Below are 14,461 nucleotides of genomic sequence, written 5' to 3'. Positions count from 1 at the left end.
GAATGCGAAGGCATTTGTCTGCAACACTGAGCAACAGATTTATGCAATTCCAAACTTCATGAAATGGTCCGATTGACCACCCGAAACTCACCCGAGTCCCCCGGGACCTCAACCAAACATGACAACATATCCCATAACCTCATTCAAACTTGTTCCAACCATCGGAACGCTCAAAACAACATCGAAATACCAAATTCGCATCAGATTCAAGCCTAAGAATTCTAAAATCTTCTAATTTACGCTTTTGATCAAAAACCCAACCAAACCACGTCCAAATGACCTGAAATTTTGCACGCACATCCCAAATGACACAACGGAACTATTGCAACTCTTGGAATTTCATTCCAACCCTTATATCAAAATCTCGTCTACCAACCGAAAATCGTCAAAATATCAACTTCGCCAATTCAAGCCTAAATCTACTCCGAACCTCCAAAACTCATTCCGATCACGCTCCTAAGTCCCAAATCACCTCCTGAAGCTATCCGAACCATCAAAATTCACATCCGAGCCCTCTAACACATAAGTCAACATTCAGTTGACTTTTCCAACTTAAGCTTCCTCAAAAGAGACTAAGTGCCTCAAACCTTACCAAAATCATTCTGGATTCGATCCGACCAACCTGATACCACATAACATGGATAAACAAAGCATAAAGAAGCAAAAATGGAAAAAACAGAACGGTAACTCATGAGATGACCGGCCGGATCATCATAGAGGATAATAAAATAAGGGTTGAATAGATTAAATAAAATGGGAACACAATAATGATCCAATTAAAAATTAACTTAAAATACAAAAAATATGTACCTTTAGTAGCACAGTAAAACAAAAAAGAGAAAAAAGATGAAATTATGGAAGAACATGGAAAAAGAAGAAATATCGAAAATTTAAGAAATTGATATAGACATGTTTGTTTATAACTTAAATGTTAACCATGGCTAGGCCCTTTATTTGGTTAATTAAATCTCAATCTTTAATCTTTAATCATGATATGTGGCTCTTATGTAAGTAGGAATTTGGGGAGATGAAACATGTGGCTCGTATTTAAGTAGGAACTTAGGGCATCTCCAACGACAACTGCATTTGCTATAATGCATGTGATTTTTGAAGTAATTGATCTCCAACGCTGCTGCATTTTTTGCTGCAAAATGGGGGATGAATAGTGTCATTCCGAATTCGGAGTGACATTATTCATCTCCTCCATTACTATTCACTATTCCTTTATTATTATTTTTATTATTTAACTCTTTTAGTTTATCTCTTTATATATACCTAACTATGTTTATGTAATATCTTTATAATATTAATTTTACATCTTAACTTTGGCGTATAATTTTGATAAATTAATTTTCGTGCATTTATTATTTTCATGTAAAATTGTAAGCTAATTTTATTATAAGTTATAGTTGTACCAAAAAATATATAATCATCTCAAAAAATAAATAGTGCAAATATAAAATATTAGATATTGCTAAAATTGAAAGGTACGAATATAAATATTAGATGTTGCTAAAATTGAAAAGTAAAAATTAAAAATATATTAAAATTGGAAATACATTAAAATTGGAAGTACATTAAAATTAAAAATTCATTAATTTAAAATACATAAAAATTGAAACTAAGGTAAATAATATAATAACTTAGTAGGGACCTATGTCATTTCTTGATACACCAAAATCATTATAGTATTGAGTGAATGGGGTCGAGGATCGTTGTGGTTGTGACCGTGGAAATTGTTGACTTCTTTTATACATTATTCATTGTCATTCACTACAAGAAAATAGGCATTTAGCGAGGGGAAATTTGGTCGTTAAAAACCCAAATCCGATCGTTATAAGTTGTTAACGACCAGAAAAAATCTGATCATCACCGGTCGTTAAAAGCTCCGACGTTAAAAGTTAACGACCGGATTACAATCCGGTCGTTAAAGATCCTTTAGCGACAACATAATTTTCGGTCGTTACACATCCCTTTTAACGACAGGATTTTCCCTTCGCTAATTTATTATCCAGTCGTTAAAAGTCTTTACTGACAATAACTAATTCAATCATTTGCTTTTAGCGACTTTCGTTAGATGTATAACTACTTTTAAGAACCAAATTTCTCTTCACTAATGCCCATTTATCTGTTTGAGAAACTTATAGTTAAAGAGTTTCATTGACCACATTTTCCTTATCATCCAATGTAAAATTATAGTAAATATAACTATGAAAATTTAAATTAGATAAATAGAAATAATTATTTATATGCTTTCATATACACCCAACAACACTCGAAAACAAACCAAATACTTGATATCTTTGTTAATACAAAGAACTAAAATATCATATTTACCATAAACCAATCTAAATCGTATGACATCATTTTTTATAATTCCAAAAAGAGAAACATAAAATTGTAGCATGTACAGTGTCTTTAAACCACCCCTAACAAAATATAAACCTCTTGTACTGCACCTTGTTGACACTTTCTTCAAGGATAGGTTCTTTGGGCTTCAAATATTTGATCTGTTAACATAATAAATGTATGTTGGTTTAGTAACAAAGAATAAATAACTAAAGAAGAAAGAGCAAATGTATGCCGGTTAATAAAGAAAAATCAGATCTGTTAACATAACAAATGTATGACAATTTAATAATTCCATTAAAGGCTTCATTGATGCCCATAAACAAGAAATTGAAATAATACAAAGATTAGACGACATAACAGTGGGGACAGTATTATAGCAGAAAAATAATGTATTAAATTTCCTATGTTTGTGTACAATGATCAGCAGACTCACTAATGACATATAGTTTTACATCACTAAATCCTATTACATTAAAATTTGCACAACGATACTTTTTGGGAAGCAAATCCTGTATCAAGCTTTTTGCAATCCTACAAATCATGGAGGCAGGCGATTGAGATACAAAAAATGAGTTACAAACAACAACAACAACAACAACGAACCCAGTGTAATCCCATAAATGGGGTCTGGAGAGGATGTGTACGCAGACCTTACCCCTACCTTATAAAAATAGGGAGGTTGTTTCCAATAGACCCTCAACTCAAGGCACTTTGGAAATAAGGCAACAGGCAGCAAACAATAGTAACAACAATACATTAAAGTAATATGCACGAATGATACATAAGACATATTCTGATCAAAACAACTAAAGATGAAAGATCAGTCAATATGTTCTTGAGAAAAATCAGTAAAATACTGCACTTGAGACATATTAACATAGTCCATATGTTCTTGAGATAAATAACAATTTGTGGGTTGTAGTACATTTTATAAGATGACATTCTAATAACTACTTGAGGTCTGATTAGATTATTGACATTATTTGGGTGTTCAATTTGTTCTTATCACTACAGAACCCTGAAATCCATTTACCACAAAAGACGTACTGATGCAACAGTCGATGTAAAAGGTACTCAATCAAATTATAGGACTATCTTTGCATCAATTAGATAGTTTATGTTATCATTTACTCCCAACATCTACTCTATATTTATCCTGTGAAATGCACTCTATAATCTAATTATTTGTTTCACTATAAAAGACCTAAGATATAATGTAACACTGCAGACTAATATTTGTAATGTTGTTTCTTTTTTGGTTTAGCTTATAAAAAGCATTATTCATCCTTCTTGGAATAATGAAATATGATATTTAGGAAAAGATTGCACAAAATGTGTGTCCACGTAAACGGTTGGCTGAGAAGGGAATATCATTTGTGAAAAACTTTCTACAGTTGTATGTAACTCCATCTCTATTAGTGGAATGATCTTTTCATATGCCAATGATGCTGAATTGATGAATTTCTATTATATATAAAATTGTTTTTATGTTTTCTTGCAGAAGGTAGTAACCAGATGACTAATCTATACTTCTTCAAGATAGTGTACAAGGAACAATCATGTTGTTCCTTTTGCTACTTAGTAGTTTCCTAAATTACTTTAGTGATGATTCTATTCTTTTTTTATTTCAGTTCTTAGAACCATACTTTACAAAATGTGGGCAACTAATGTAAAGGAATCCTCCACTTGAAAAAATATGGACACTAAAGCTTTTTCATCAAAAGGATGATATTAAAGTTATGACTAAAGTATGATATTGACAAGTGTGATTGGAACTCCAAGAGTTTCTGTTCTGGTCATTTTTGTACAATTGGAACTTGACTAGAACTGTACCACTTCATCTCCCAATGTATGTTGGTTCGTACCTTTTCATAGGACCACAAACAAGGCACAGAGTCTTTGGACATGAAAACATGGCAAGGTTTATACCCTTTACACAGCAGTATATAGCGTTAGAACTATATCAAAGTCATGTAATAAAGCTGGCTGAAACTAACATTTTTTTAAAATTGTAGTGCATGCGCGGTTAAGCTAGCATGCACCTCGACCAGTGGCGGACGTGGCTCTAAGATTTTATAACATGAGTTTACCACTAAACAAAGGATAAAAAAGAAAGTACTAAATGGGAAATAGATTGTTATGGAAAGTTTAAGGGAAAAGTTATGTAATTGTATGTGACTTACTTAAATTCACTTGTTTTAATGACTATAAATTTGTTTATTCATAAACCTTAATAACATAAGAAAAAAATTTCACATGAACATTGCAATAATTTTATCACATAATACAATAGGATTTCAATCTACTAACCTGTTAAATGCTTCAATCTATTGCTCACTTGAAGATGGTGATGAAATCTGATCAAATACAACACTTGCAAGATGTGCGTATTTACTCTATAACACATCGTATTTACTCTCTAGCCCATCCAGACGTCCTTTTAGTGATTACTTTTCTTTTTCAGTAGCATTCGACATCTCTAATGATGCAGTTTTCGAGGAGTTACCACCTTTAAACTCCTTAGCGGTTATCCCAACACCAAATCCAACAACATGACTCTTGCATTGAGGTCCAAAGCACTTCTCTACAACCTCAATATTTGTAAGAGATGATTCAGATTCCACCATTTCTTGGATTTTAACCTATAAAATGAAAGATAATTTAACTAAATACTGCAACAAAGTAAACAACAACAACAACAACAACAGCAAAAAATCCAGTTTGATCCCATAAATGGGGTCTGGGGAGGATAGTGTGTACGCAAACCTTTTCCCTACATCATAGAGATAGATAGGCTATTTCCGATAGACCCTTGGCTCACAAAGAAAAATTATCAAAATTTTGGCGAATAAAATTCTAGCTGTGATCGGGAACGCAATCATTCTCAGACCCTATATAGATAAAGGTACGTAATCATTCTCTTATGCTTTATCAGATCCTGCAATAGTTCACAACTATTTTTTTATATATTGGTAAACAGCACAATACTCTGCCACTGATACAAGAAATAGAAAATCATAAGGACACTTTCGGGCATTTTGGTTTCATTTATTACTTGTATTAGACATGATTCATATGGTTTGATGAATTACATGCATGCCATACTTTGCCTAGCTTAGAAACAAAAGAGAACAGTGAAATGGAAATTGGCACCAGCAAAACAACAAGCACTCAAGAAGTTACCACGAGTTTGAAGCAAGACTTGAATATCCAGTTTCATATAATACACAAAACTAAAAGAAAAAAAACAACACTACATCCATGCCCTGCTCAAGGGAACAGACCATATCTTTTATATTCACATATCTAAAAACATTTAGAACGTTTGACCTTCCGAGTTAGATAATAAGAAATATATAAGAGCAGATGCAAAGACAAGAATGGAAGGAAAAAAAAGTAATAAGGTGAGAGACAAATAGGCAATACCAATCCAACTGATTTTGACAGGAAAGACATGGTTGCAAGGTCAAATTCCATTTGATACTCCAATCCAGGGTACTGCAACAAAGTAAACAAAAGATGTAAAATAAAATTTATCAATAAATATACATATTTTTCATTAGTTTTAGGTTCAACAAGCTTGTTGTCCTTCTTACGAATCTCAAAAAAAATAGTTGCACATCTGGTGGATTACTCACCAATTCATAAATGATCTCTCTAATTGGCTTCTTACCCGTACGATGAGGCATACTCAACTTAGACCTATTGACTAAGTTTCTTGTAGTTTTTCCTAAATTGAGAATACATTGAAAAATTATGGTAAGCCACTTAATATTACAAGATGTTAATAAATAGCTACGATATCATACCTTAAATTTTTCAGTTAAAAATTGGCTCCTTGACAAGTCATTCCCAATCACTCTTGTCTACCCCATTTGGCACATCTTTTAGAGCATCACGAAATAGCTTAGACTTAATATCCTTGTGCAACAATCCTCTCCAATTGTTCCATAATTTTCTCATATGTTTCAAGACATGATCTCGTTGATCATTTATGCCATCGCTGTCAAATTTGTCCTACAATATTCAAAAGTATCAGTAAACATGAAACTTATCTAGTAACTAGAAAATAAAATTTTAACCATCTGTGAGTATAAAAAGAGATGAAAAATAAAAATTTAACCAGCTATTCTAAAAAGATTACAATGGTGTGTCACCAACGATGAAGCGGATGATGACTATGATAATAGAGACAGACTATATGATTTTAGTGAATTTTATTAAAGGTGACACCAAGGTTTTGTGGCCACTCAGAGAGCAGATCACTCAATTGCTTACCAGAGGCAGATTTCATACAATATTTTGCTACAGGATAGACAATTGTGTAGCAGATGCTCTAGCTAATATTGGAGTAAAGGAGAAACAAGAGATATTCTTCACTGAGGTTATTTCATTGCCAAGGCAAGCCAAAGCCATATTGAAGAATGATCAAGATCTACATACAAACTTCAGAATCAGAACTAAGAAGGACCAGTTTAACTTTGATCATGGATAGTAGCTTTCTATTTTTTATGACTTATGTTTATTGATAATCCTGCTTATCTAATGACCATACATATGCAATGGTGAGATTAGAAGTTAGATAAATCAGAAAACTAGGACCTGATGAAATGTGAGAGGGAGACATTTACTCATACAGAGAAATAACAAGTTCTTAAATGCACATACATATCGGATCAAAATAACCAAAAACTTGGTCTTAAGTACAAACTTAAAGAAACTTCAACGAGCAATACACTTAACATACTAAATTACCTCTAGAAGAACTCTCAGTTCATCACACATTATTTTGCAGACATTAATACTCTTGATAATTGAGAATATTTTTCGTTAACCCAAATCATAAAAAGGAAGCCTCTGTATATTTGACAAACATGTAATTCTAAGGAGAAAATCTAGAATACTTGAGACACTATGTTTTGAAAAAAATAATCAATATCTTCAAACAGAGAAATCACTAAAACAGTAAAAGAATACCAATTCCACAATCAATTAGCAATTTTTACAAGTTCTTATTTTGCTATTAATACTACCAGCATAAAGGACATAAAATCCTTAGGTAGGGGCATATGAAGACATTTAAGAACACATGAGTACAGTGAATAAAGAGACTAAAGCATAATAAGCTCAAAAAGATTGCACAACTCCAAATTTAGAGGTGGAAGAAATCTAGCAGGGAAAGTAAGGAAATACTTGACCCAGCTAAGTTGCTCACAGGTTACTACACTAGCATTTGGATTTAGCAAACAGAAAATGCATATTTAAACTAGAACCTACTATAAATATATTATATTAATGTTCATAGCTGCAGAGCAGCGTCAACTATCACTGAACTGTTAGGAATGAAAACCATCAGTTAATTCACAGAAATTCACCTCCTTGAACTAGCTAACAAAATGCCATTTCAGTACCAAACTAGAAGCACCCAATACAGCTCTAATCAAAAGCAAAATCCAACAACATACTGTTTTAGTGAAGAAAGTCTTTCAACTAATTCATTATCAAGATATTCTCTTAAAGGGAAACTCTACAAAAAATCCATAGAAACAGCAAGAAAGCTTTACTTAATTTTAAATGAATGGATTCGTAAAGAAATCAATTATCTAACCAACAATTTATACCCCAAACTCGCCTTATCCTTAAACGGCTCATTTTGAAGTTCGATTCACAATTAGTTAGTTAAATGTCACGACCCCAGTTCGCTCTCCGTGAACCATCGTGATGGCACCTAGTCTCTACGACTAGGTAAGCCTAAACTTGCGGAAGATAACCAAAACTTGCGGAAGTAAATAATTTAAAAACAGAAATAAGGCAATAACAGTGTGAAAATTGTTGCTCGGCATACACCATATTTATATAGATCTCAAAACCAATATCTAAATCCAAGACCCGGAAACCCATGAATCACAAGCTAAGAAAAAGAAATGCTACATAGCTCTAACTCCGGAATTGTCTAATAAGAACAGAAAGTACAGAAGGGCTAAATACTAGAAAGCAGGAATAGAAAGGGACTTCTCGGTCTGCGGACACGGCAGATGTACCTCGAAGGCTCTAAGTAGTCGCCTCCGTCAAGGATGGTAGGCCTGAGTAGAAGTACCTAGAACTGCACATGAAAAACATGTGCAGAAGAGGCATGAGTTCACCACAGCGGTACTCAGTAAGTGCCAAGCCTAACCTCGGTTGGGTAGTGACGAGGAAGGTCAGGGCCCTACTAAGGTTAAATACAATATAAGAGTTAACAGTGTGGAATAAAACAGTATAAATAAGTGCAACAGTAAGAAATAACATAGAATTGACAAAACAACAACAACTAAAACAGAGACAAAACAATCCACGAAGAGAAATACAGCTCAACATAGAGACAACAAACGGGGCACCTTCCAGGATACCGTCTTGTAGTCCCAATTACAACTGTCCAGTGGATCTCCCGGGATACTGTCCCGTAGTCCATCATATATATGTCCGAAGGATCTCCCGGGATCCCGTCCCAAATGTAAATACCTAGTACTAGGGGAATCTACCGGGTGCACTCCCGGAGTTCCATGTGCAGAGAGATCTATCGGGAATCTAACCTGCAGTCCCAAAGTAAATGTGCAGGGGGATCTATAGAGAATCTAACCCGCAGTCCCAAAGTAAATATGCAGGGGAATCTATCGGGAATCTAACCCGCAGTCCCAAAGTAAACAGACAAGGGGGAGCTACCGGAATCCTACATCCTTAGTCCCAATGTAAATACACAGCATCCACAAGAAAATATTCAGAGAAGGAAAATTTCATGTTAAGGCAACAAATAATTCTAGCCTAGCATACTGCACAGAGTTCAGGTAAACAAATTGAACAATTAAAGCAATTAAATCACTTAGACATGCTTTCCTAAGCTAACAACGGGCTTAATAGTATAAGTAATAAAAGCAGGAGAGGGAACATACTAATAAGTACTTAAAGAAAATCGGATTTCCAACAATTTGTACAAGTACGCACTCGTCACCTCACGTACAAGGCATTTCAATTACCAAATATATCAATCCTAAGGGGAAGGTCCCCCCACACATGGTTAGACAAGCCACTTACCTCAAACCGGCTCAAAATCAACCCAACACCACGTCTTTGCCACGAGTACTCGAGTCCAAATGGCTCAAATCTACTCAATTCAATTGCATAATGTAAATAACACTTCAAGTAACTGATTCTACAATTAAATTCTAAGCTAATACGCGAAATTATGTAAAATGACCAAAATGCCCCTCGAGCCCACGTGTCGGAATCAGGTAAAATTCACATTTTTAGAATCCTCATACCCTCACGAGTCTAACCATACAAAAATTATCCAATTCTGATACCATTTGTTCTTTCAAATCATCATTTTACATTTTTGAAAGATTTCACAAGTTTTCTTCCCAAATTCCATCTCAAATCACGAATTAAATGATGAATTCAATGATGGATTCATGTACTCTAGCCAAATCTGAGTTAGAATTACTTACCTTGATGAATTTCTTGAAAACCTTCGAAAAATCGCCAAAATCCGAGCTCTCTAGGTCATAATATGAAATAAAACCCAAAACCTCGTATTTATAGGGCACCCTCCGAATTTCCACCACTGCAGACCGCACAAAAACGAGTGTTGTCCGCACAAAACCAGTGTTGTCCGCACAGGTTTTGACTACAGTGACAGGCTTTAGTATTTTGGCCATAACTTTCTCTACATATGTCCAAATTGTGATTTTTTTATCTTTCTGGAAATTAGACACGAAGGGCTACAACTTTTGTTTTTGAATCATCCCAAAATTCCTTGTAAAACAAAAGATATGAGCTTCCGAAATAGGACCAGTGAAATTTTCCTCACCGCGGACCACACTGCATTTTGTGCAGCCGCAATGCCCCCACCGCGGACGCACTGGACTTTGTGCGGACCGCGCTGGTGGGTTCCAAGGCCTGCAACTCTTCTGGATCTGCAACAGCTATGATTTTCGGCCTAAAACATCCCGGAACCTACCCGAAACTCACCCGAGTCCCCGGGACGTCAAACCAATTGTACCAACATATCCCATGACATCGTTCAAACTTGTTCAAAACTTCGTAACGCTCACAACAACATCAAATCACCAATTTAACATAGGATTCAAGCCTAAGAACTCCAAGAACTCTTAACTTATGTTTTCGATCAAAAAGTCTATCAAATCTCGTCCGAATGACCTGAAATTTTGCAAGCACGTCACATTCAATACTACGGAGCTACTTAAATTTTCAGAATTCCATTCCGACCCTTAGATCAAAATCTCACTATCGGACCGGAAACTTCAAAAATTCGATTCTCGCCATTTCAGGCCTAAATTAGCTACAGACCTCCAAAACACAATCCGATCATGCCCCTAAGCCCGAAATCACCCAACGGAGCTAACGGAACCGTCAGATTTCCATTCTGAGGCCGTTTTCATACTGTTCCGACTACGGTCAACTTTCCAACACTTAAGCTCTCATTCTAGGACTAACTGTCCCAAAACTCAAAACCGAACATACCGGCAAATCAAAATAGCAGAAATAAACTTGGGAAAGCAATTAATAGGGGATCGGGGCGTTAATTCTTAAGACGACCAGATGGATCGTCACATTAAAATAGAAAGGGAGTGATAGAAATAGAGATGTTAAGCAAAAACTTTCCATAATGGCAATTGAAGAATCAGCAACTACGCATATTTTGACTCCAAAATTCAAGCGAGAAAAAAAGTGACTAACTAAACTCGGAATTGTGAACTTAGTCCTCGAACAATCATGTCGAACCGCGCAAAACACCAACCAAGCTCAAGCAAGATCCATGAATGAAGAACAACAGGGCAGAAACTAAAATAATTTTTTGTTTTATATCTGTATCTATGAAAGAAACTTAACTCCAAAATCAGAGGAGTAATAGCCGAAAATCAGAGAAGAAAACTTAAATCTTTGTATATCTCTTTTGTATTTTTTTTCTGAAATTTGAAATGCGAACAAAAAAAATCGAAGAAGAAAACTCAAGAGTAGAGAATAAATTTTGGCACTTAAAACCCTAGCTTTTCACTCACTTTTTCCGTTCAAAACATGATAATTGAATTTGAACAGCCATGGTTTAGAACTGAGTTTCATCTAAATCGACATTAACATAAAAGGGTACAATTTCAACCTTACCTTGATGAGAAGAAACTCGAAGATGAGCAGTTGTTGTTAATGGAGGTGACCAACAGTTTCTCTAATACGATGATATTGACGTTTGAAGACCAGCAGTTTCGTCGCATTTTACTTTGCAGTTGCAGGTTTATAAAAATAATGTTCACAATAGAGGTGTTAGAGAAGTCTTAGGGTTTTTTGGGGGGGAGGTTGGCGGAGTGGGTCGGGAAAAAAGAGGGAAAAGTTAGCGCCACTTTTTATTAATTAATTGTTTAACGACGGGAATACTATCCCTGTGTTGATATTGAGCTAATATTAAATTTCAATGACCGGAGAAAAAAATTGGTTGCTATAAGTACACTTATAACGACCTAATTTATGTCCCCTCGTTAAGAAGTGATCGTTAAAAATCAAATCTCTTGTAGTGATTCTCGTCACAAACTTCACGACGAGTCAGATCGACTATAGAATCCACATCGATGACTAAAATTTTATTTTCTTCTTTCAATTCTCTTAGTCTTAGTTTTTCTTTTTGAACAGTCAAAACTTCTTTTTTTGTCTCAGTTGCATTTCATCGCCTCACAATCCAATTATTTTCTGATTGGACTAACTTTATATAACCTTCATCGATTTTTCTCTTTATTTTTGCTTTCTTCACCCCACTAGGCCGTTGTGATGAGTAGAATCACCTTGCAACATCCTCAATTAAATTTAGTAAAAATGATGATAAGTTAGGAGATGATAGATAAGATGAATCAGGGGTAGGAGTCTCAGACTCCGATGATATATTAGCATAGCCTTAGGGTTTTCTAGGTTTTTTTCTTTCAAGATAGTTATCGTTAGACTTCTCAAAATTCTTCATTATATCCCACACATGATCAAATTTAAAACCTTTTTTGAAGTTTGAATCTTGCATAAGTAAAGCTTTTGCTTGTGTAAGCTGCAATATTAAAAAACAATTAAGGAAAACAATAAGTAAATATATACAAATAAAGTATATGTAACTACAAAATAAATATTCACAATATCTTGATCAGAAGCACCACTATGACACAAATTTTCTACTTGACGTACACATCCATTTAATTTTCTTACTGCCTTCTCAATCATTTGCATTCATCTTTGCAATGATTTGTTGGTGCGGCTCTCCCAAAAATCTTCCTTTGCATTATTGTAAAATTTATGGTATAAAATAATTTTATATTAAATAATTATATAAGAAAAGAATAAAAATTATATGTGATGAATATGTAAAAAAAAAAGATAGAATTTCTTTTATAGAAATAAGAAAATAAAATTTAAATAAAAGATAACAATATAATATTAAAGAGAGAGAAGAATATAAAATGAAATATTTTTTTTGGAGTAAAAAAAAGAAATAATGGTTGGAGAAACTTTACTCCATTTTGGAGGGGCAGAGCGACGGGGCCAGACGAAATTTCAGTGAAATTTTGGAAGAACACGGGTCGAGCAGACTTGGAGTGGCTCACTAAGTTGTTTAATGTCATTTTTAAGACAAAAAGGATACCCGAGGAATGGAGGTGGAGTACGATGGTTCCGTTGTACAGGAACAAGGGTGATATCTAAAATTGCAGCAATTATAGAGGTATAAAGTTGTTGAGACACACTATGAAGATTTGGGAGATGGTGGTGGAGGTCAAGATGAGGAGGAGCGTGTCTATTTTCGAAAACCAGTTTGGATTCATTCCAGGACGCTCGACTACAGAAGCTATTCACCTGGTGAGGAGATTAGTGGAACAGTATCCGAAAAGGAAAAAGGACTTACACATGGTGTTTATCGACCTTGAAAAAACGTACGATAAAGTGTCGAGGGAAGTTTTGTGAAGGTGTCTGGAGGTTAGCGGCATTCCAGTAGCGTACACTAGGGTGATTAAGGATATGTACGATGGTGCTAAGACTTGGGTGAGGACTGTGATAGGGACTCAGAGCACTTTCTAGTTGTGATGGGGCTGCACCAGGGATCGGTTCTTAGCCCATTTTTATTTGCCTTGACGATTGACGTGCTGACGTGGCACATGCAAGGTGAAGTGCCTTGGTGCATGCTATTTTTTGATGACCCAAAAGTTTATCACTTGTGTTGCAATGAAATTCTACGTTCTGAGGCCTTAAAAACCTCCCTTAGCACCACCTCAATTTGCGTGCGCAGCCCGGGCGTGTAGCCGGAAAGATTAAATGTGAAAATTTGTGAAACATGATAAGTTTTGACTATAATGAATAAATTTGACTTCGGTCAACATTTTGGGTAAACGGACCCGGACCCGTGATTTGACGGTCATGGAGGATCTATGGAAAAATATAGGACTTGGGCGTATGTCCGGAATCGGATTCCGAGGTCCCAAGCCCGAGAAACGGATTTTTTTAAAGAAAATTGTTTTTCGAAATTGTTTATAGAAATTTGAAATATGAAATTTGCTTAGAACATGGTGGTATCGGGTCCGTATTTTGGTTTTGACGTCCGGTACAGGTCTTACATATGATTTAAGATATTTTTGTGGAATTTGGTGAAAAACGAATGTCATATGACGTGATTCGGACTTAAATCGCAAAATTTATGTTTAAAGAAGTTTTAAGAATATTTCATTGATCTCGAGATTTAATTTGATGTTCATGATGTTATCTTAATGATTTGATTACACAAATAAGTCCGTATGATATTTTTGAGGTTTTGTGTGCACTTGGTTTGGAGTTTCGAGGGCTCGAGTGAGTTTCTGGTAGGTTCCGGGATGTTTTAGGCTTAAAACCAGAAGTTGCAGGCCTCTGAACCCGCCAATGTGGTCTGCGGTCGGCCTTGTGCGGTGCGCGGTGTAGGGCTGTGCGGCCGCAATCGACTTTGTGCGGTCCACACAGGGGCGCTGTTGTGCGGCCGCAGTCGACTTTGTGCGGTCCGCACAGGGTACTGGACTACAGTATCCTCAGGAAGGGTTGTGCGGCCGCAGTCCATTTTGTG

General features: G+C 35.3%; 1 protein-coding gene and 1 pseudogene across 5 annotated transcripts; both read right to left on the bottom strand.

The window, feature by feature from the left end:
- Positions 1–2,230: 2,230 nt before the first annotated feature.
- LOC104233633 (uncharacterized) lies at positions 2,231–11,751 on the bottom strand. Of its 5 annotated transcripts, XM_070165541.1 has the most exons (8): positions 11,515–11,751; positions 9,424–9,493; positions 8,394–8,455; positions 6,162–6,369; positions 5,991–6,082; positions 5,779–5,850; positions 4,663–4,994; positions 2,231–2,510 (listed from the first exon to the last, which is right to left on the bottom strand). In XM_070165541.1, exons 5-7 carry the CDS (start codon positions 6,039–6,041, stop codon positions 4,800–4,802), a joined length of 318 nt encoding a protein of 105 aa, XP_070021642.1. In that variant the 5' UTR covers positions 6,042–6,082; positions 6,162–6,369; positions 8,394–8,455; positions 9,424–9,493; positions 11,515–11,751; the 3' UTR covers positions 2,231–2,510; positions 4,663–4,799. The 5 variants fall into 5 exon arrangements, 4 of the variants coding, with proteins under 4 accessions (XP_070021642.1, XP_070021641.1, XP_070021640.1 ...); XM_070165540.1 differs by lacking the exon at positions 9,424–9,493; XM_070165539.1 differs by lacking the exons at positions 8,394–8,455; positions 9,424–9,493.
- A 145-nt stretch (positions 11,752–11,896) lies between these two features.
- LOC104233635 (uncharacterized) lies at positions 11,897–13,001 on the bottom strand (annotated as a pseudogene).
- Between the last annotated feature and the right edge of the window lie 1,460 nt (positions 13,002–14,461).

Source organism: Nicotiana sylvestris, chromosome 12 (genome assembly GCF_000393655.2).
Source record: "Nicotiana sylvestris chromosome 12, ASM39365v2, whole genome shotgun sequence".
In the NCBI taxonomy this organism is placed as follows: Eukaryota; Viridiplantae; Streptophyta; class Magnoliopsida; order Solanales; family Solanaceae; genus Nicotiana; species Nicotiana sylvestris.
This window is presented reverse-complemented; position numbering and strand designations above follow the sequence as displayed.

Excerpts from the sequence above, each read along its gene's own strand:
- LOC104233633 (XM_070165541.1), bottom strand. The coding sequence starts at position 6,041 with ATGCCTCATCGTACGGGTAAGAAGCCAATTAGAGAGATCATTTATGAA. Across the intron at positions 5,851-5,990 it reads GAGAGATCATTTATGAATTG|TACCCTGGATTGGAGTATCA; the intron begins GTGAGTAATCCA and ends ACTTTGTTGCAG. Across the intron at positions 4,995-5,778 it reads TGTCAAAATCAGTTGGATTG|GTTAAAATCCAAGAAATGGT; the intron begins GTATTGCCTATT and ends TTCATTTTATAG.